The sequence below is a fragment of the Ovis aries genome, chromosome 1 (genome assembly GCF_016772045.2).
Source record: "Ovis aries strain OAR_USU_Benz2616 breed Rambouillet chromosome 1, ARS-UI_Ramb_v3.0, whole genome shotgun sequence".
In the NCBI taxonomy this organism is placed as follows: Eukaryota; Metazoa; Chordata; class Mammalia; order Artiodactyla; family Bovidae; genus Ovis; species Ovis aries.
The window spans coordinates 108014775-108036528 of record NC_056054.1 but is presented as its reverse complement, the minus strand read 5'-3'; the positions used below and the strand labels follow the sequence as shown (position 1 = coordinate 108036528).

Here is a 21754-nt window from a genome sequence, read left to right as displayed (position 1 = left end):
TACTGAAAAAAACCATAGCTTTGACTAAATGGACCTTTGTTGGCAAAGTGATGTCTTTGCTTTTTAATACACTTATCTAGGTTCATCACAGATTTTCTTCCAGGGAACAAGCATCTTTTAATTTCATAGCAGCAGTCACCATCCCCAGTGATTTTGGAGCCCAAGAAAATGAAATCTGTCCCTGCTTCCACTTTTCCTCTTTCTATTTGCCATGAAGTGATAGGACCAGATGCCATGATCTTCAGTTTTTGAATGTTGAATTTTAAGCCAGCTTTTTCACTTTCCTCTTTCACCTTCATCAAGAGGCTTTTAGTTCCTCTTCACTTTCTGCCACTAAAAGGTATCACCTGCATGTCTGAGGTTGTTGATATTTCTCCCAGCAATCTTGATTCCAGCTTGTGAGTCATCCAGCCCAGCATTTTGTGTGATATATTCTGCATGTAAGTGAAATAAGCAGACTGACAATATACAAACTTCATGTATTCCTTTTCCAATTTTGAACCAGTCCACTGTTCCATGTACAGTTCTAACTGTTGCTTCTTGTCCTGCATACAGGTCTCTCAGGAGGCAGGTAATGTGGTCTGGTACTCCCATCTCTTTAAGAATATTCCACAATTTGTTGTGATCCACACAGTCAAAGGCTTTAGCATAGTGTATGAAACAGAAGTAGATGTTCTGTTGGAATTCCATTGCTTTTTCTATGATCCAGCATATGTTGGCAATTTGATCTCTGGTTCCTCTGCCTTTTCTAAGTCCAGCTTGTACATCTGGAAGTTCTTGGTTCACTTACTGCTGAAGCCTAGCTTAAAGGATTTTGAGCAAAATCTTGCTAGTATGTGAAATGAGTGCTGCTGCTGCTGCTAAGTTGCTTCAGTCGTGTCCGACTCTGTGCGACCCCATAGATGGCAGGCTCTCCCGTCCCTGGGATTTTCCAGGCAAGAACACGGGAGTGGGTTGCCACTTCCTTCTCCAATGCAAGAAAGTGAAAAGTGAGAGTAAAGTTGCTCAGTCGTGTCTGACTCTCAGCGACCCCATGGACTACAGCCCACCAGGCTCCTCTTTCCATAGGATTTTCCAGGCAAGAGTACTGGAGTGGGGTGCCATTAAATTGTATAGTAATTTGAACATTCTTTGGCATTGCTTTTCTTTGACATTGGAACGAAAACTCACCTTTTCCAGTCCTGTGGCCACTATTAAGTTTTCCAAATTTGCTGGTATATTGAGTGCAGTGCTTTAACAGCATCATCTTTTAGGATTTGAAATCGCTCAACTGGAATTCCATCACCTGCACTAGCTTTGTTTGTAGCAATCTTTCCTAAGGCTCACTTGACTTTGCACTCCAGAATGTCTGGCTCTAGGTGAGTGACCATACCATCTTGGTTATCTGGGGGCATTAAGAGCTTTTTTGCACAGTTCTGTGTATTCTGTGTAGTGCTTCCTCTTCTTAATCTCTTCTGCTTCTGTTAAGTCCTTGCCATTTTTGTCCTTTATTGTGCCTGTCTTGGCATGAAATGTTCCCTTGGTATCTCCAATTTTCTTAAAGAGATTTCTAGTCTTCCCCATTCTCTTATTTCCCTCTATTTCTTTACATTGTTCACTTTAGAAGGCCTTCTTATCTCTCCTTGCTATTCTCTGAAACTCTGTATTCAGTTGAGTATATCTGTCCCTTTCTCCTTTGCTTTCATTTCTCTTTTTTTCTTAGCTATTTGTAAGGCCTCCCCAGACAACCACCTTGCCTCTTGCATTTCTTTTTCTTGGGTATGATTTTGGTTACTGTCTCCTGTACAGTGTTACAAACCTCCATCCATAGTTTTTCAGGCACTCTGTCTACCAGATCTAGTTCCTTGAATCTATTAATGACCTTCACTGTGTAATCACAGGGATTTGATTTAGGTCATACACGAATGGCCTAGTGGTTTTCCTTGCTGCTGCTGCTAAGTCACTTTAGTAGTGTCCGACTCTGTGCGACCCCATAGACAGCAGCCCACCAGGCTCCCCCGTCCCCGGGATCCTCCAGGCAAGAACATTGGAGTGGGTTGCCATTTCCTTCTCCAATGCATGAAAGTGAAAAGTGAAAGTGAAGTCGCTCAGTTGTGTCCGACCCTCAGTGACCCCATGGACTGCAGCCTTCCAGGCTCCTCCGTTCATGGGATTTTCCAGGCAAGAGTATTGGCCTGGGGTGCCACTGCCTTCTCTGAGTGGTTTTCCCTACTTCCTTCAATTTGAGCCTGAATTTTGCAATAAGCAGCTGTTGATATGAGTCACAGTTAGCTCCAGGTCTTCTTTTTGAAGACTGTATAGTGTGTTTCCATCTTCAGCTGAAAAGAATATAATCAATCTGATTTCCATAATAACCATCTGGTGATGCCCATGTGTAGAGTCATCTCTTGTGTTGTTGGAAGCCATAAAAGTGCTGAATAGAGGTGGGGAGGTGGAAATAGCAGGGCTTCTCTGCTGTAGTTGTGATGAACAGTGGAGAAAGAAAGATATTTTCAGGAAAGTTGTTCTGGACCTTTTAAGGGCCGAGGAAAGGCTCTATTGTGTGTGTGTGTGAGGATAGGATACTTGGTCTGTGAGGGCTTGAAAGAATTCACCAGAAGAGACAGTTAGGAAATGAGTCAGCAGAGGAAAAATTGGTTTAGAATGCATTGTGAGTATGTTGTAAGTTACAATATATTACCCACAGTTTAATAGTTTTCTTTCCTCTTCCAATTCAACAGCAAATTCACCAAGGAAACATTGGGAAGATAAGGTGAGTCACATTTCCTGGCTTTCTTTCCCCTCTGCTCTTCCTTACTTAATTTTGGTACTAACTGTTTGTGCTTTTTCCTTTCCCACTAGGAACCCACAGTCATCTATTCAGATTTGAAGAAGGTATATCCAGATGACTCCACAGGGCAAGCCAGCATTGGAGACAGTGACCTTGAAGATGCTATAGAAAACTATGAGAATGTTCCATGCATATTATCAGCCTTAGACCGCTAGCTCTGTACCCACAGTTGCTCATAGAGACCCTGTGAAGCAGCATGTCACTCTCTTGGTTATCTCCAACCACACTTCTTTCCCTGCAGTGCTGAGCATCCCAAAAGACTGGACAATAGGGGGATGTGACTGTGTGAAAGTTCTGCCAACTTCCTCTGTGCCCAAGTCTGCGTATTCTCTAGGAACGTAGTGAACAGCATTTGAGTAAATTCTGCAATCTTTTCACAGTAGGGATACTTGTGAAGGCAAGGCAGGTAGGCCTTCAGCTCCTGGGCCTGTTAAAGAGGAGGGAAAAGCAGTCTAGCCAGGATCACAAGGATGCAATCATCAAAAGTTGATCTGAGAAGGGTTAAAAGCTTCTAGGGTACTGTTGCTACATAAACAGTTTGTTCTAAACATCTTGTTTCCCTCTCCATTTTTGTTGATAGTGTCATTGATGATGTTCTGGTGCACATGCTTTGTTCCAGCTACCCACTGCAAATGACCAAAAAGCTTTATTCTGTCCACTGATATACTGTTTCTTCATGAAATATACACAGTGTTAAGATTTTCAAAAACAACCCATTCTGTTTTATGGACTGCTGCTGCTGCTGCTGCTGCTAAGTCACTTCAGTGCTGTCCAACTCTGTGTGACCCCATAGACAGCAGCCCACCAGGCTGCTCTGTCCCTGGGATTCTCCAGGCAAGAATACTGGAGTGGGTTGCCATTTCCTTCTCCAGTTTAATGGGCAAGAACTTCCAAACTGTTAGACTAAATAGTATTGTGGACCAATTGTATTCTCTCAAAGTTCAGTGTGACCATTCTTGGAGATTGGACCTTTTAGGAGGTAATTATAGTTAAATGAGATTTTAAGGGTGGCCCTTAACTGAAGTGGACAGGTGTCTTTGCAAGAGAAGAGGAGACAACAGAGCCTGCTCTGTCTTTCTTCATGCACACAGAGGAAAGGCCATGTGTCGACAAACAAGAAGACAGGCACCCATAAAGCCAGAGGTGGCAGGAAGACAGATCTCAGCAGAAGCCAAGTTTGCCAGCACCTTGATCTTGGGCTCCCAGAACTAAGATAAAGTAGAGTTTTGATGTTTAAGCCACCAAGTCTGTGATATTTTGTTGTGACAGCCAGAGCAGACGAGCACAGATTTATACATAGATAGATGATAAATGATTGAGGATGATAATCATGATAGACAGATAGATAATAGTTTGTTAGATACATAGATAAGATAGTTGCTGGTGTGTGACAGTGTTTGTACATCCCAGCCCACACAGAATTTGTAGTCTTCAAGATACTTCCTCTCTCATAAGACCATATATTCCTCCTACCAGTAGCAGCTCAATTTTACTGTTTAATTATTCAACATCCACTATTTGATGTCTGCAGAAGCATCAGCACCAGTCTTGGAAAGTCATTAGAGGCAGTGATTCACATGACTCAGATGAAAAAGCTTAGTGTCAATCAGGAGCCCTCTTGAGCTGAGCTGGCAGTGTATGTAGACATGGAAGGTAATTAGCAGGCTCAAAGGAGGACAGCCTTTGCATTGCTCACTCACTCCTAATCAATTCCTCAATTGACTGACAGGCTTTCAGTGTCTACCAATGAAGAATAAAACATCTTTTTAAGTATGTCAGAAAAAAATGGCAGAAGCACTTTTATTCATGAGTCCTGCTGAGGCAGAAAAGGAATAAATCAAATTGCTAGCCTTTATTACGTAGTGTTATACTGAAATTTTTTTTATCTCTGAAAACAAAAAATCAGAACTTACGAAAAGAAGCTAGAAGGTCATTGAGGACTGATGCACCTCAACTGATACAATTTATGGGCATTGTTGATTTTACACCAGACATTGTTGATAACTGTGAATAAATAATGCAACTACACTTTGTAAGCTTGAAAACAACTCAAGCATAAAAGTATTGTGTGTTTCAAGTTTTATACTTACCATTCCCCACCCCCCCCCCCCCCCCCGCGCCACCACAGGTGTCAGAAGCTTAGACATCAGAAAGTATAAGATATATCAAAATACAATCTGACTTGAGGCTTTTATCCTCAACTAATTAATTCAACTAGAAGGACCATTGGGCTTCCCTTGTGACTTAGCTGGTAAAGAATCCGCCTGCAATTCAGGAGACCTGGGTTCGATCCCTGGGTTGGGAAGAGCCCCTGGAGAAGGGGATCTTCATATTCATCCTGGAATGCAAAGTCAAGCAGGCCTAGGAAGTATCACTATGAACAAAGGTAGTGGAGGTGATGGAATTCCAGCTAAACTATTTCAGATCCCACAAGATGCTGCTGCTAAAGTGTTGCACTCAATACGCCAGCAAATTTGGAAAACTCAGCAGTGGCCACAGGACTGGAAAAAGATCACTTTTCATTCCAGTCCCAAAGAAAGGCAATGACAAAGAATTATCAAACTACCACACAATAGCACTCATCTCACACACTAGTAAAGTAAAGCTCAAAATTCTCCAAACCAGGTTTCAACAATACATGAACCGTGAACTTCCAGATGTTCAAGCTGGATTTAGACAAGGCAGAAGAGCCAGAGATCAAATTGCCAACACCATTGGATCATTGAAAAAGCAAGAGAGTTCCAGAAAATATCTATTTCTGCTTTATTGACTATGCCAAAGCCGTTGACTGTGTGGATCACAATAAACTGTGGAAAATTCTGAAAGAGATAGGAATACCAGACCACCTGACCTGCCTCCTGAGAAACCTGTATGCAGGTAAAGAAGCAACAATTAGAACTGGATATGGAACAACAGACTGGTTCCAAACTGGGAAAGGTGTATGTCAAGGCTGTATATTGTCACCCTGCTTATTTAACATATGCAGAGTATATCATGTGAAATGCCAGGCTGGATGAAGCACAACCTGGAATCAAGATTGCTGGGAGAGATATCAATAACCTCAGATAGGCAGATGACTCCACCCTTATGGCAGAAAGTGAAGAAGAATTCAAAAGCCTCTTGATGAAAGTGAAAGAGTAGAGTAAAAACCTGGCTTAAAGCTCAACATTCAGAAAACTAAGATTGTGGCATCCAGTTCTATCACTTAAGGGCAAATAGATGGGGAAACAATGGAAACAGTGAGAGACTTCATTTCGAGGGGCTCCAAAATCACTGCAGATGCTGACTGCAGCCATGAAATTAAAAGACACTTGTTCCTTGGAAGAAAAGCTATGACCAGCTAGACAGCATGTTAAAAAGCAGAGACATTACTTTGCCAACAAAGGTCTGTCTAATTGAAGCTATGATTTTTCCAGTAGTCATGTATGAATGTGACAGTTGGACTATAAGGAAAGCTGAGCACTGAAGAATTGATGCTTTTGAATTGTGGTGTTGGAGAAGACTCTTGAGAGTCCCTTGGACTGCAAGGAGATCCAACCAGGTCATCCTAAGGAAAATGAGTTCTGAATACTCATTGGAAGGACCGATGCTGAAGCTTAAACTCCAATACTTGGGCCACCTGATGTGAAGTACTGACTCATTTGAAAAGACCCTGATGCTGGGGAAGATTGAGAGTAAGAGAAGGGGATGACAGAGGATGAGACGGTTGGATGGCATCATTGACTTGATGGACATGAGTCTGAGTAAGCTCCAGGAGTAGGTGATGGGCAGGGAAGCCTGGCATGCTGTAGTCCATGGGGTCTCAAAGAGTCAGACACAGCTGAGCAGCTAAACTGACTGACACTAAGGTCATTTGCCGAGGGAAAAAATGATTACCTTAAAGAGGAAATAAATATTTTTATTATGAAAGAGGGACTTAACATGTCTTATTCTGTGTTAATAGGTACAATATGCAATCCATAATAATGTATGCCTGGCCTTTAGCGAGAGCAGGGAATCCAGGTCTGCTTCTGAGCCTAAATTTTGCTCCAAGTGTCTCCCCACTCTGAGTTCCAGAATGAATAAAAATATACAGGGAAAAGGGAACATGCCACTAGATCCAGCTGTGGAAGCCCATCTAAGAGTGGTTGCCGGGAGCCAGCACGGGAGAGCCCACCCATGACAAAGGTCATGAGGAAGAGGCCTGACAGGCAAAGGCGAGTCAAGACTCAAGGGACCCCCTGGCCCTACTTGAGCATCTACCCCAAAACCAGAATCTGCCTGTCCTCCTATTTTTCACCAACTCATTTACCAACGGGGGGCTGTCCCTGACCACCTTTCTTGGAAGAAAATTAACTTAGAGCTCTAGTTTATAAGTCTCCTGGGCATGTAATTGGAGTGTTTCAATTCAGACCCCTCTGATAGCTTTCTAACTTCCCTGACAGGTTTATCCAGACTTTTTCAACTACGCATGTGATTGTTTACAGCCTCCCAACCACAAGAGGCACAGGAAGCTTAAAACATTCTAGGAATGTAGAGCATTTCGAGGAGATAAAAATCATTAGAATAGAACTGGTTAAGGGTTTCATTGTTGAGCCAATACTTGCTGCCAAGTTTTCATATCTTTTATTGTTGATATAGTTGGTATATAGAAAAAACAGGTAGTAGCCCTGGCATTAGCAACATTAGATCTTTAAGTACTTTTTTTTGTTATAACCCACTGCAACTTTGTTCTATAGGAATGTAACTTTATGTAGTACTTTGAGGGTGATGCAGATTAAGAAAAAACACTTCAAAGGAAAATGAGTTTTCTGATTGATTAACATTTATCAAGGAAAAGAGCCATAAAATGTTAACAGGCCTCTTGGCCAGAAGATAATGTAAATCAGCTGAGACCTTTTGTATACAGAAAGGTATGCAGAAAGAAAGCCTGGTATTGATAAGGGTCAGGACTGCTGCCCCTGCATGACTCTGCATCTTCCATTATGTAAAACTTAGGGTATATAAGCTCCTTTTGAAAATAAAGTTACGGGTCTTGCACAAGCTTGGCCTCCCCATGTCATACTTTCTTTCTCTCTTTATCTCTCTTTCAGGCTAATTCCCTGGAATGCAGGGTCCCTCTGAGTTCACTTTATTGCCTGGGCTTCTAAGACCCACTCGAGAAGGTGCCCAAGGTGGGGCACCTTCCACTATTTGAGAGGGCACCTGAGGCCTACGTGAACAGAGCAAGTCTCTTGTCTGAGGCTTTATTGGCTTTCTGCGTAAACCAAGGAATATCAGCCTCTTTTCTCTCCTCTATTCTCTTAACTCCAAATTCTTTCCTTATCTCTCTCTATATCTATATATCTCCCTTGCCTCACCGTCCACACTTTGGATACCCTGGATCCAACCAGGGCTGGACCCTGGTAAGTGGTGACAAAAGCCAGGTTTTCTCTATTGACTTAATAGAGAAAAAAAATTCCTGAGGGTGAAAGACAGGGTTGAAGTAGCTTCCCATGGATAGTAAAGAGTCATTCTCCAGAAGTGCAAGCCAGAAGCATAAGTAGCACCAAGGACAGCAATATCTAAGATGAAGAGAATCAGGAAATGCCAACGAGAAAGAGGGACATCAGAGGGGATCTAAGCCCATAGAATAGTTTCAAGTGTATGGAAGACCTTCTTCCCCTTATACAAGTTTTCAAATGGAAGGCAGATAGAGTATCTGTAAGTAGTCAGGGAGAGTCTAAGGAATATTTGGGAGAAGATTCATGAGGAAATTTTGTTTCCAACTAGTTGGTAAAGAATCTGACTGCAATGCAGGAGACCCAACTTCAATCCTTGGGTTGGGAAGGTCTTCTGGAGAAAGGAATGGCTATCCACTCCAGTATTCTTGCCCAGAGAATCCCTTGGACAGAGGGTCCTGGTGGGCTACAGTCTATGGGGTTACAAAGAGTAGGACACCACTGAGTAACTAACAATTTCACTTTTGGTCAAAAGGTAACAGTTGAGGCATTAGGATTAAAGATGTTATTATCTTTCTTTACATTTATTTTATTTGCTTATAAATAATTGAATAATTTATGTACAGTAAGTTGCACCTATTTAAAGTGTACAATTTGATGAATTTTGATAAAATACACATTGGTGAAACCACTACCACAATCAAGATCCCAAATATCTCCATCACCTCCAGAGTTTCCTTATCTCCTAAGTAATAGTTATTTCCCTCCACCTTTATCTTATATAATCACTGATATGCTTTCTGTCACTGTAAAAACTCTAAGGTTTCTACAGATAGAATCATAGAGTACACGCTCTTTTGTGCCTGGCTTCCTTTGCCAAGCAGAAAGATTTTGATATTCATTCACATTGTTTCATGTATTCATAGTGTATATATTTTATTGCTGAATAAAGATTCCATTATCCAGATATACCGCTTTTGATTATCCATTTACCTCTTAATGGACATTTGGATTGTTTCCTTTGCTATGAAAATTCATGTACAGTTCTTTGTATGGACATATGTTTTCATTGCTTCTTTGTAAAAACTTTGGAGTGTAATTGCTGGGTCACATAGTAGATTGATGCTTAACATTTTAGGAGGGTGCAACACTCTTTTCCAAAATGACTGTACCATTTTACACCCCACAAAGCAGTGCTTGATAGTTAAAGTGCTTGACATCCTTGCCAACACTTGGCATTTTCCGTCTTTAATTTTGGTTGCTCTAAGGACCCCACAGAGACTGAGATAGAACTGTGTTTGAGCATCTCGTGTGGAGGTACAGGTCAGCAGTGGACTGCCACAGGGATGGGGGCTCTTGGCGCAGCAGACCTGGGTATAGCATAAGCCCTTTTGGAGGAGGTCACCATTAACCCCACCATAGAGCTGCCAGAACTTACACAGTTCAGTTCAGTTCAGTTCAGTCGCTCAGTTGTGTCCGACTCTTTGCGACCCCATGAATTGCAGCATGATAGGCCTCCCTGTCCATCACCAACTCCCGGAGTTCACTCAGACTCACGTCCATCGAGTCAGTGATGCCATCCAGTCATCTCATCCTCTGTCATCCCCTTCTCCTACTGCCCCCAATCCCTCCCAGCATCAGAGTCTTTTCCAATGAGTCAACTCTTCACATGAGGTGGCCAAAGTACTGGAGTTTCAGCTTTAGCTTCATAACTTCTAAAGAAATCCCAGGGCTGATCTCCTTCAGAATGGACTGGTTGGATCTCCTTGCAGTCCAAGGGACTCTCAAGAGTCTTCTCAGTTCAAAAGCATCAATTCTTTGATGCTCAGCCTTCTTCACATTCCAACTCTCACATCCATACATGACTACTGGAAAACCATAGACTTGACTAGATGGATCTTAGTCAGCAAAGTAATATCTCTGCTTTTGAATATGCTATCTAGGTTGGTCATAACTTTTCTTCCAAGGAGTAAGTGTCTTTTAATTTCATGGCTGCAGTCACCATCTGCAGTGATTTTGGAGCCCCCCAAAATTGTCTGACACTGTTTCCACTGTTTCCCCATCTATTTCCCATGAAGTGATGGGACCGGATGCCATGATCTTTGTTTTCTGAATGTTGAGCTTTAAGCCAACTTTTTCACTCTCCTCTGTCACTTTCATCAAGAGGCTTTTGAGTTCCTCTTCACTTTCTGCCATAAGTGTGGTGTCATCTGCATATCTGAGGTTATTGATATTTCTCCCGGCAATCTTGATTCCAGCTTGTGTTTCTTCCAGTCCAGTGTTTCTCATGATGTACTCTGCATATAAGTTAAATAAGCAGGGTGACAATATACAACCTTGACGTACTCCTTTTCCTACTTGGAACCAGTCTGTTGTTCCATGTCCAGTTCTAACTGTTGCTTCCTGACTTGCATACAGATTTCTCATGAGGCAGGTCAGGTGGTCTGATATTCCTATCTCTTTCAGAATTTTCCACAGTTTCTTGTGATCCACACAGTCAAAGGCTTTAGCATAGTCAATAAAGCAGAAGTAGATGTTTTTTCTAGAACTCTCTTGCTTTTTCCATGATCCAGTGGATGTTGACAATTTGATCTCTGGTTCCTCTGCCTTTTCTAAAACCAGCTTGAACATCAGGAACTTCATGGTTCACGTATTGCTGAAGCCTGGCTTGCAGAATTTTGAGCATTACTTTACTAGCATGTGAGATGAGTGCAACTGTGTGGTAGTTTGAGCATTCTTTGGCATTGCCTTTCTTTGGGATTGGAATGAAAACTGACCTTTTCCAGTCCTGTGGCCACTGCTGAGTTTTCCAAATTTGTTGGCATATTGAGTGCAGAACTTACACAGGACTGGGAAATAGACTCTTGGAGAGCACAAACAAAACCTTGCGTGCACCAGGACCCAGAAGAAAGGAGCAGTGACCTCACAAGAGACTGGCCCTGACTTGCCTGTGAGTGTCCAGGAGTCTCCAGTGGAGGCGTGAGTGAGTGGTGGCCTGCTGCAGGACTGGGGACATTGAGTGTAGAAGTACATGCATGAAATCTTTTGAAGGAGGTCACCATCATCTTCTTCACCTCCAGCATAGTTTGGCCCCAGGTAAATAACAGGGAGGGAACACAGCTCCACCCATAAATAGAAAATTGAATTAAAGATTTTTTTTTTTTTTTGGTTTCCAGAGTTTGGCTTTATTTGCAGTACAGAAATCATTTGGAGACATCACTGGAGCAGAGGTTCTGTCAAATCAATACTGTGCTGCAGCTTGGTTAGTTGAAGAAGCCACATCTGGGATACAGAAGAAGCTCCTACGTTTACCTGCTTTATGATGGGTTTCTTTCCCCTCTGCACTCATCGGTTTTAATAGGTTAAAACACCGCACACAAGCTTCCTCCAAAAGACTATCCAAGTCTGGAGTTTGGTTAGAACTGGAGGCCCATGTAAACCAAGCTTGTGGCTGGGCTGGGTGGGCACTGTCCTGACACATGACGTGAACGGAAAGGGGTGGGGAGGAGTAAGGGACGCTGTCCCCAGTTACAGACATTCAGTTCTGAACCTCCTCACCATCAAGAGGACAAGATGGCACACAAGCTGCACTGACCCAGCTCTTGAACAGCGGAAGCTCATAACTGCAAAGGCTACACTGATTAAAAGATACAAATACTGTATCAAGTTCTCTGTATCAGTATCACAAGGTTTTAAAACTGATCCTTCACTAGGAAACACAAGCCAATATTGGTTAAATTGAACAGAACGTGGGAACCCACCAATTCGGAAGAGCCACTCCATGAAAACAAGTTAATACATGATATTAGAAAGGGGAGGAATATTTACTGGTACAGTGCTCTGCAGTCTCTCAGTTTTGATTACAAAAGCAGGCCTTACAATACTGATTTCATACAATATGCATCATTTGCCAAATTTTAAGTTTGTCCTAATTAGATGATAACATGTACTGCTGTTAGTCTTCCCCATAGATGTCATTTTTCTTGCACTTCATTTCCTCAAAGTCAAACTCGGATCCCATCATCCTCTTATAGATGTCCTTAATGTCATCACAGGTCGTCTCAAAGTGAGTTGTCGCATCATAGGTACGGGATATAAAGATCTGGCTTTCTGTTCCCAGGTCTTTTGGTACAAGGAGGTCACTGATGCTAACGAATTTCTGCTCAATTGGTTCCAGGAGCTCCAGGGCTGGTCTGATTTCCTTCTCAGGCTCCTTGGTCTCCACCGTTGTGCTGGCGATGGCAATGTACTTGCCTTGTGCGGCCACATTGTGTGCAGAGGAGATCATGCAGACATAGATATCTGACTTCCGGTTGACTTGGTTCTGTGGAATAATGATCTGTCAGGAGTTGGCGTCGTTGGTGTTTTTGATGGGGTGGCTGAGGATACAGATGACTCTGATCACCTGGCCCACTTTTTCTACTCGATCTTTCACATAGCTGGGAGCACAGATGAGCTGCTTACAGTGAGCAATCTCTCCTTCAGATTTTATACCAATCACCTTTCCATTCTGCATAATGATTTCTTCAATTGGTTTATTCAGCATGTAGGTACCTCCATAAATAGCACTTAGCCGTGCAAATCCCTGTGGCAGTTCTCCAAGGCCATAGAGTGGATAAAGGTATGGGCTTTTGCCGTATCTTGCCAAAGACTTGCTGTAAAGTTTAATCCTATTAATGGTTTCACAACATGGCTGATCTAAATATTCATCAGTTCTGTAAAGTGCCAGGGCATGACCAGTAAAATCTATAACATCTTGGCCCAAGTCAAATTTCTTATACACCTCTCGCATTGATGTCTTCTTAGGATCAATGCCCTCAAAAGTTTGAGGATCGTTCTCATCAAAGTTGGCGACATATACCAGGAATTTTCTGAATCGACGTTTTTCAAACAGCCCCATTAGGCTAGATGCCAGGGCTTCTGCTTCAGTGGAAGGTACCTTGTAGATCTTTCCTCCCTTATAAACAAAGCTCCCTTCAGTCACTTTGAAATCCAGATATCGAGTGACCTCCGTAAAAAGTAGCATCTTAACCAGCTGACCATTTGCCATAAGGAACTTGGGGATTAAGTCAACATTCCAGTCTCTTCCTCTGCCCATGGATGCTGGTGGAGCTCCTGGTATCTTAAATCTTTTGCATAAATCTTCCAGCGGTGTTATAGATGCGCTCTCTCCTCCATAATACGGGTTTCTATCCATGTGAAGAACTTTCTTCCCATTCACTGACATTATACCTGACAGGATACATTCCGTCAGGCCAGTGCCCAGCACGATCACGTCGTACTCTTCATTCATGGTGGGGCCGGGCGCGGACAGAGACCCAGAGAAGGCTCAGAACTCTAGGGGTCTGGGGCTGCGGCTGCCCCGAGGAGAAGGCGGACCAGGGGGTGAGTGCTCAGGCTGGACGGGGCCTGAGGGAAAAGGGAAGCGGAGGCAGAGACTACACGGAGCTGGCGAGCGGGGAGCCGGCCGCCACCTCAGACGGGAAGAGAAGAACGGGGCGGGGAGGGTAGGGAAGGAGGTGAGGGAGCTGAATTAAAGATTTACAGAGCATAGCCCCACCCATCAGAATAAGACCCAGTTTCCCCCTCAGTCAGTCTCTCCCATCAAGAAGCTTCCAAGAGTCTTTTATCCTTCTTCATCAGAGGGCAGACAGACTGAAAACCACAATCACAGAAAACTAACCAATCTAATCACATGGGCCACAGCTTTGTCTAACTCAATGAAACTATGAGCCATGCCATGTAGGGCCACCCAAGACAGACAGGTCATGGTGGAGAGTTTTGACAAAATGTGGTCCACTGGAGAAGGGAATGGCAAACCACCTCATTATTCTGGCCTTGAGAACCCCATGAAGAGTACGAAAAGGCAAAAAGATAGGACATTGAAAGATGAACTCCCCAGATCTGTAGGTGCCCTATATGCTACTGGAGATCAGCAGAGACATAACTCCAGAAAGAATGAAGAGACAGTCAAAGCAAAAACAACACCCAGTTTTGGATGTGATGGTGATGGAAGTAAAGTCTGATGCTGTAAAGAACAATATTGCATAGGAACCTGGAATGTTAGGTCCATGAATCAAGTAAATTGGAAGTGGTCAAACAGGAGATGGCAAGAGTGAACATCAACATTCTAGGAATCAGTGAACTAAAATGGACTGGAAAGGGTGAATTTAACTCAGACGGCCATTATATCTACTACTGTGGGCAGGAATCCCTTAGAAGAAACAGAGTAGCCATCATAGTCAACAGAACAATCCAAAAAGCAGTACTTGGATGCAATCTCAAAAACGACAGAATGATCTCTCTTCATTTCCAAGGCAAACCATTCAATATAACAGTAATCCAAGTATATGCCCTGATCAATAATGCTGAAGAAGCTGAAATTGAATGGTTCTATGAAGATGTACAAGACCTTCTAGAACTAACACCCCCAAAAGATGTCCTCTTCATTATAGCAGACTGGAATGCAAAAGTAGAAAGTTGAGAAACACCTGGAGTAACAGGCAAATTTGGCCTTGGAGTACAGAGTGAAGCAGGGCAAAGGCTAATAGAGTTTTGCCAAGAGAACGAACTGGTCATAGCAAATACCCTCTTCCAACAACACAAGAGAAGACTCTACTCATGGACATCACCAGATGGTCAACACTGAAATCAGATTGATTATATTCTTTTCAGCCAAAAATGGAGAAGCTCTAAACAGCAAAAACAAGACCAGGAGCTGACTGTGGCTCAGATCATGAAGTCCTAATTGCCAAATTTAGACTTAAATTGAAGAAAGTAGGGAAAACCGCTAGACCATTCAGTTATAACCTAAATCAAATCCCTTAAAATTATACAGTGGAAGTGAGAAATAGTTTTAAGGGATTAGATCTGATAGACAGAGTGCCTGATGAACTATAGATGGAGTATATGACATTAACAGGAAACAGGCATCAAGACCATCCCCAAGAAAAAGAAATGCAAAAAGTCATAAGAAGACTTAAAAATAGCTGTGAAATGAAGAGAAGCAAAGGAGAAAAGGAAAGATATACGCACTTGAATGCAGAGTTCCAAAGAATAGCAAGGAGAGAAGAAAGCCTTCCTCAGTGATCAGCGCAAAGAAATAGGGGAAAACAATAGAATGGAAAATATTAGAGATTTCTTCAAGAAAATTAGAGATACCAAGGGAATATTTCATGCAAAGATGGGCACAATAAAGGACAGAAACCGTATGGACCTAACAGAAGCAGAAGATATTAAGAACAGGTGACAAGAATACACAGAAGAACCGTACAAAAAAGATCTTCATGACCCAGATAATCACAATGGTGTGATCACTCACACTCACCTAGAGACAGACATCCTGGAATGTGAAATCAAGTGGGCCTTAGGAAGCATCACTTTGAACAAAGGTAGTGGAGGTGATGGAATTCCAGCTAAGCTATTTCAAATCCTAACATATGATGCTGTGAAAGTGCTGCACTCAATATGCCAACAAATTTGGAAAACTCAGCAGTAGCCACAGGACTGGAAAAGGTCAGTTTTCATTCCAATCCCAAAGAAAGGCAATGCCAAAGAATGCTCAAACTACCACACAATTGCACTCATCTTATATGCTTGCAAAATAATGCTCAAAATTCTCCAAGCCAGGCTTCAACAATATGTGAACCATGAACTTCAAGATATTCAAGCCGGTTTTAGAATAGGTAGGGGAACCAGAGATCAAATTGCCAACATCTGCTGGATCATTGAAAAAGCAAGAGAGTTCCAGAAAACACCTATTTTTGCTTTATTGACTACAACAAAACCTTTGACTGTGTGGATTACAACAAACTGTGGAAAATTCTGAAAGAGATGGGAATACCAGCCCACCTGACCTGCCTCTTGAGAAATCTGTATGCAGGTCAGGAAGCAACAGTTAGAACTGGACATGGAACAACAGACAGGTTCCAAATAGAAGAAGGAGTATGTCAAGGCTGTATATTATCACCCTGCTTATTTAACTTATATGCAGAGTACATCATGAGAAACGCTGGGCTGGATGAAGCACAAGCTGGAATCAAGACTGCTGGGAGGAATATCAATAACCTCAGATATGCAGATGACACCTTCTTCATGGCACAAGGCAAAGAAGAACTGAAGAGCCTCTTGATGAAAGTGAGAGAGGAGAGTGAAAAAGTTCGCTTAAAGCTCAACATTCAGAAAACTAAGATCTTGGCATCTAGTCCCATCACTTCATGGCAAATAGATGGGGAAACAGTAGAAACAGTGGCAGAGTTTATTTTCCTGGGCTCCAAGATCACTGTAGATGGTGACTGCCGTCATGAAAGTAAAAGACACTCACGCTTTGGAAGAAAAGCTATGACCAGCCTAGACAGCATACTAAAAAGCAAAGACATTACTTTGTCATCAAAGGTCCATCTAGTCAAGGCTGTGGTTTTTAGTAGTCATGTATGGATGTGAGAGTTGGACTATAAGGAAAGCTGAGGGCCGAAGAATTGATGGTATTGAACTGTGGTGTTGGAGAAGACTCTTGAGAGTCCCTTGGACTGCAAGGAGATCCAACCAGTCCATCCCTAAGCAAATCAGTTCTGGGTGTTCATTGTAAGGGATGATGCTAAAGCTAAAACTCCAATACTTTGGCCACCTGATGCAGAGAACTGACTCATTCGAAAAGACCCTGATGCTGGGAAAGATTGAGAAAGATTTCACTGTGATTTGATTTTCTCGATAGTCAATGATATTGACTATCTTCTCAATTCCCTTTCAACAGTTTGTAGATCTTCTTTTTGGAAGTGTCTATTCCTACATTTTACCTTGTCTTTGTTGGATTTTCTTATTATTGAGTTGACAGTGTTTTTTTTTTGTTTGTTTTGTCTTGTTAATTTCCTGGTCTAATTTATGTGTTGCAAATGTTTTCTCCGTGTCTATAGCCTTCCCTTCATTTTCTTAATGGTGTCTTTGAAGAGAAGATTTTTGTTTGTTTGTTTTGATAGATTTTAGTTAATCAACTTTCTCATTTTATTGGCAAGCTTTGTGTTTTTATACAAGAACATATACCCTGAAATCAAAAGATTCCTTCCTATTTCTTTTTCTAGAAATGTTATAGTTTTAACTCTTACATATAAGCCTAGGAGCCATTTAGAGTGAAAATTTTTGTGTGTATAGTATGAGGAAAAAATGTTCATTTTCTTCCTGTGCATATACACTTGTTCCAGGACTATGCACTGAACAAGCTTTCTTTTGCCTCTTTATAATTTGAGTTCTTTGTCTTCTTGTTACTGAGGTGCTGAATTCTTTACTTACTTGGGATATGTACACCGTCATCAGATACATGCTTAGCAAATATTTTCTCCTGATATGCTACTTGCCTTTACAGTTTCTTAGCTGTATCTTCCAAAGAGCAATCATCTTAAATTTGATGAAAATTATTTATCAATTTTTTCTCTTAGGATTCATATTTCGTGTATCCTGTTTTAAAACAATTTGCCTAACTGGATGTTATGAAGATTTTCTCCTATTTTGTTTTTTTTAGAATTTTAATAGTTTTAGCTCTTGTGTTTAAAAATATAATGCATTTCAGGTTAACTTTTGTATGCATAATTAATTGAAAGTTGATGTTACTTTTTTTTTCCCATACAGATATCCAATTGTTTCACCATCATTTCCTGAAGGGAAAAAACCTAACTTTTTCTCATTGGATCACCTTGTCAACTCTGTCAATAATCAATTGGCCATGTAAATGTGGGCCTACTTCTGCACTACTTTGTTTCATTGTTATCATATATCTACCTATCTGAAAGAGTTTGTGTGAGACTGATTATTTTTCCTTAAAGATATTTAATAGAACACATCAGAAGAAGCTGCTTGAATCTGGATTTTTCTTTGTGAAGAAACTTTTTTTTTAATATATAAGAAATTTAAGTTCTTAATACACAAAGGACTATTCACACTTTTTTTTCTTTTGGTGACTATTTTGGCAATGTGTATTTTTCAAGGAATTTGCCCATTTCATTTGATTGTCAAATTTGTTAGCATACCATTTTATATAATATTTTTTTATCTTTTTACTGTAAATATTTGTAGTGCTAGGCTTTCATTCCTGATATTGTTGGTGTATCTGTTTTCTTTTTTTCTTGATATGTTTAGCAGGAAGTTTGTAAATTTTGCTGATCTTTTCAAAGAATCAGATTTTCTCTTTATTGACTGACTTTTTTTTTCTGCCTTCTATAGTGCTGACTCACTCTTTCATTATTATTTCATTCTTCTGCTTATTTTGTGTGCAGTAGTGATCTTGGAGGGAGAACAGTGAGTGGTTCTGAAGAGGGATCTTAGTTCCCTCCCCAGGAATTGAATCTAGGTGTCATGTATGGATGTGAGAGTTGGACTGTGAAGAAAGCTGAGTGCCGAAGAATTGGTGCTTGAACTGTGGTGTTGGAGAAGACTCTTAAGAGTCCCTTGGACTGCAAAGAGATCCAACCAGTCCATCCTAAACATGATCAGTCCTCAGTGTTCATTGGAAGGACTGCTGCTAAAGCTGAAACTCCAATACTTTGGCTACCTCATGCGAAGAGTTGACTCATTGGAAAAGACCCTGATGTTGGGAGGGATTGGGGGCAGGAGGAGAAGGGGATGACAGAGGATGAGATGGCCAGATGGCATTACCGACTCAATGGACATGAGTTTGGGTGAACTCCAGGAGTTCGTGATGGACAGGGAGGCCTGGCGTGCTGCGGTTCATGGGGTTGCAAAGAGTCGGACACGACTGAGCAACTGAACTGAACTGAACTGAGTCTGGATGAAAACCACTAACCAAACCACTAGACCTCCATGGGCTAGAGGCTAGAAACAAAGTGATTCTAATTCTTTCCCCCACTTGAAAGAAAGACTGTTTCAAGGAGGTGAAAACTGTAAAAACAGGCACAAAGTTTATCATTAGAGACACAGCAGAATGCGTGGGAGAGCACTCAGAGAAGCAGTTGATTTAAGTCAGAAGCTAGGCAGAAACACACACTTGGAGAGGAGTGTGGGCATCCTGAGTGAAGGGTGGAGTAAAGAGGTGATTCAAATCACTTTATATAGTACAGTCCTTCCGGGCCTTTGTTTACCCTTGGCCAATTATCTTGTTTTTTTCTTCACGCCTGACTAGTCCTAGTGTTGCTGAAACTTGGCCCCTGTTCCCTGGTGCCAAACAGAAATACAGAGACTGAGTTCTGGGTGAAGTAGAAAAGGGTAGCTTTTGAGAAGCAAAAGGGGCCACAGTGGGCTAATGCCCTCAAGGTTGTGTGAGCCACCCTATAGTGAGGGGCAGTTAGTGCTCAAGGAGCAGGGCATGATCAGCTCATGGACCATTCTTGGATTGGTTGGCATCAAGGTGAAGTTTCAAGCATCATCAACCCTCTGGTTTCAATCAGTCTGTGTTCTTGTGGTCAGCAGTTTTCATCTGAAAGATATCTGCTTCCTGTAACAATAACTTAAGAATGCTTGTCAGGCCTTTATCTATATTTTTCAGGGAACTGAGAGTTCACTGATTGTGCTATTTGGTGGATTTATAGTCTAATTTTTACCAGTTTCCCTTTCCCTGGTCATTAACTCTTGAGTCAGACTTTTACTTTAAAAGACAAGGACACAGTGATTTGTACACGGTTTCAATACCGATTTCTAATTTAATTGGACTGTTATTGGAGAACGTTCTAGTATTCCAATCATTTCAGACTTATTGGGACTTATTTTATGACCCAGTAGATAGTCTGTCTAGGTGAATATACCCTGTACACTTGAAAATAATACATATTCTGCAACTTTGAAGTCTCCTATAAATATCAATTAAGTTGAGGAAGTTGAGTGGTATTCAAATTTTCTGCATCTTTATTGAGTTTTTGTCTAATGTTCTTTCAAGAGTTGAGAAAAGAATGCTAAAATCTCCTACTACCATTGTGGAATTACCAATTTTTCCACTTTTACCATCAATTTTTGCATCACATATTTTGAGGCTCTCATACTAGATGTATCAGTTCAGTTCAGTTGCTCAGTCGTGTCCGACTCTTTGTGACCCTGTGAATCGCAGAATGCCAGGCCTCCCTGTCCATCACCAACTTCCGGGGTTCACCCAGACTCATGTCCATCGAGTCAGTGATGCCATCCAGCCATCTCATCCTCTGTCGTCCCCTTCTCCTCCTGCCCCTAATCCCTCCCAGCATCAGGGTCTTTTCCAATGAGTCAACTCTTCACATGAGGTAGACAAAGTATTGGAGTTTCAGGCTCTATACACATTAATGATTACGGCTTCCTGAAATTGTCTGTTTTATCATTATGAAATTCTGTCTCTAACAATCTGTCTTGAGGTCTATTTTATCCAATATTAGTGTAACCGCTCCAGTTCTCTTATGCTGATTGTTTGAATAATATATGTTTTTCTATCCATATACTTTTGATCTATTTGCTTCTTTATATTCCAAGTGTGTTTCTTGTAAGCAATGTATAGTTGGGCCTTATTTTTTAAATTATTTAGATAATCTCTTTCCTTTCATTAGTGTTTAGACCACTAACATTTCATACAATTATTGATATAGCTGGATTTATTAATTTTATTTTTGTTTCTAATTTTTCTCTACTGTTTTTTGTTCCTTTATTTCCCCCTTTTCCTCGTTTGAATTATTTGTATATTTTTAGTATCTTATTTTAGTATGTTAAATATGGTAATTTTATCATCTTTTTAGCTATATGTCTGTATTATTTTTGGAGGCAGATCTAGAGATTACAATACACATTCTTAATCTTTCCTGATCTACTTGAAATTAGTTTTCAACTTCTCCATAGAAAATGTAGAAAGTTTGAAACCATATAGATATCTTTATATCCCTGGCTCTTTAATTATTTATGATATATTTGTCACAGGTACTGTATTTACATACATGTAAAAAAATCACATAAGTGATGGTTGTAATTTATGTTTTAAGAAGCCACACATATTCTAAATAGGTAGAAAATTGTAATCTTCTATTTTTCTACAGGTATTTGCCACTTCAATTGTTATTAACTTTTCCTGAAGATCCAAGTTTCCCTCTGATATCATTTTCCTTCAGTACTTAACATATATCAACATTTTTTATGCTCTTCTAAAACATGAGTTTAATAGTTATATAGTATTGCACCATATACATATACTCTAATGACCATTCTTCCATTTTGGATATTTGATTTTTTTTTTTCTACTCTTGTGAAAATTTTCAAATGTAATAACTTCTGTCTGCATCTCTGATTATTTTTTCACAATAAATTATTATTAAAAAAAGAATATAAAGAATATGAAAGTTCTTAATTCAATACAAATTTATATTTTATTTTTCCAGAAATGTACATGAGTTCCAACTTTGGATAGTGTATTTTTTTTTAACATATATGAAAGTAGAAGTTATATTTGATTGCTTACAGTTTATTTAGTCATTAGTAAAGTTGTATATCATTTCATGTGTTTGAGGTATTCTACTTTTTTTAAACCTATAGTCCAGTTTGTGATAATATT

General features: G+C 40.8%; 2 protein-coding genes across 9 annotated transcripts in view; one reads left to right on the top strand and one right to left on the bottom strand.

Moving 5' to 3' along the window:
- LOC101112874 (Fc receptor-like protein 3) overlaps positions 1–3378 on the top strand; it is a 46783-nt gene extending 43405 nt beyond the window's left edge. For 7 of the 8 annotated variants that reach the window (XM_042256000.2, XM_042256023.2, XM_042256017.2 and 4 more), the window contains 2 exons: positions 2721–2752; positions 2842–3378. In XM_042256000.2, coding sequence (XP_042111934.1) covers positions 2721–2752; positions 2842–2985 — 176 coding nt within the window. In that variant the 3' untranslated portion in view covers positions 2986–3378. Of the gene's footprint in view, positions 1–1253; positions 1359–2720; positions 2753–2841 lie in introns of all 8 variants that reach the window. The other variant, XR_009597573.1, reaches the window with a different exon arrangement.
- An 8659-nt stretch (positions 3379–12037) lies between these two features.
- On the bottom strand, positions 12038–13745 carry LOC101108789 (rab GDP dissociation inhibitor beta-like). The gene has a single exon (XM_042255993.2). The coding sequence runs from the start codon at positions 13541–13543 to the stop codon at positions 12593–12595; it is 951 nt and encodes a 316-aa protein (XP_042111927.1). The 5' UTR covers positions 13544–13745; the 3' UTR covers positions 12038–12592.
- Between the last annotated feature and the right edge of the window lie 8009 nt (positions 13746–21754).

Excerpts from the sequence above, each read along its gene's own strand:
- LOC101108789 (XM_042255993.2), bottom strand. The coding sequence starts at position 13,543 with ATGAATGAAGAGTACGACGTGATCGTGCTGGGCACTGGCCTGACGGAA.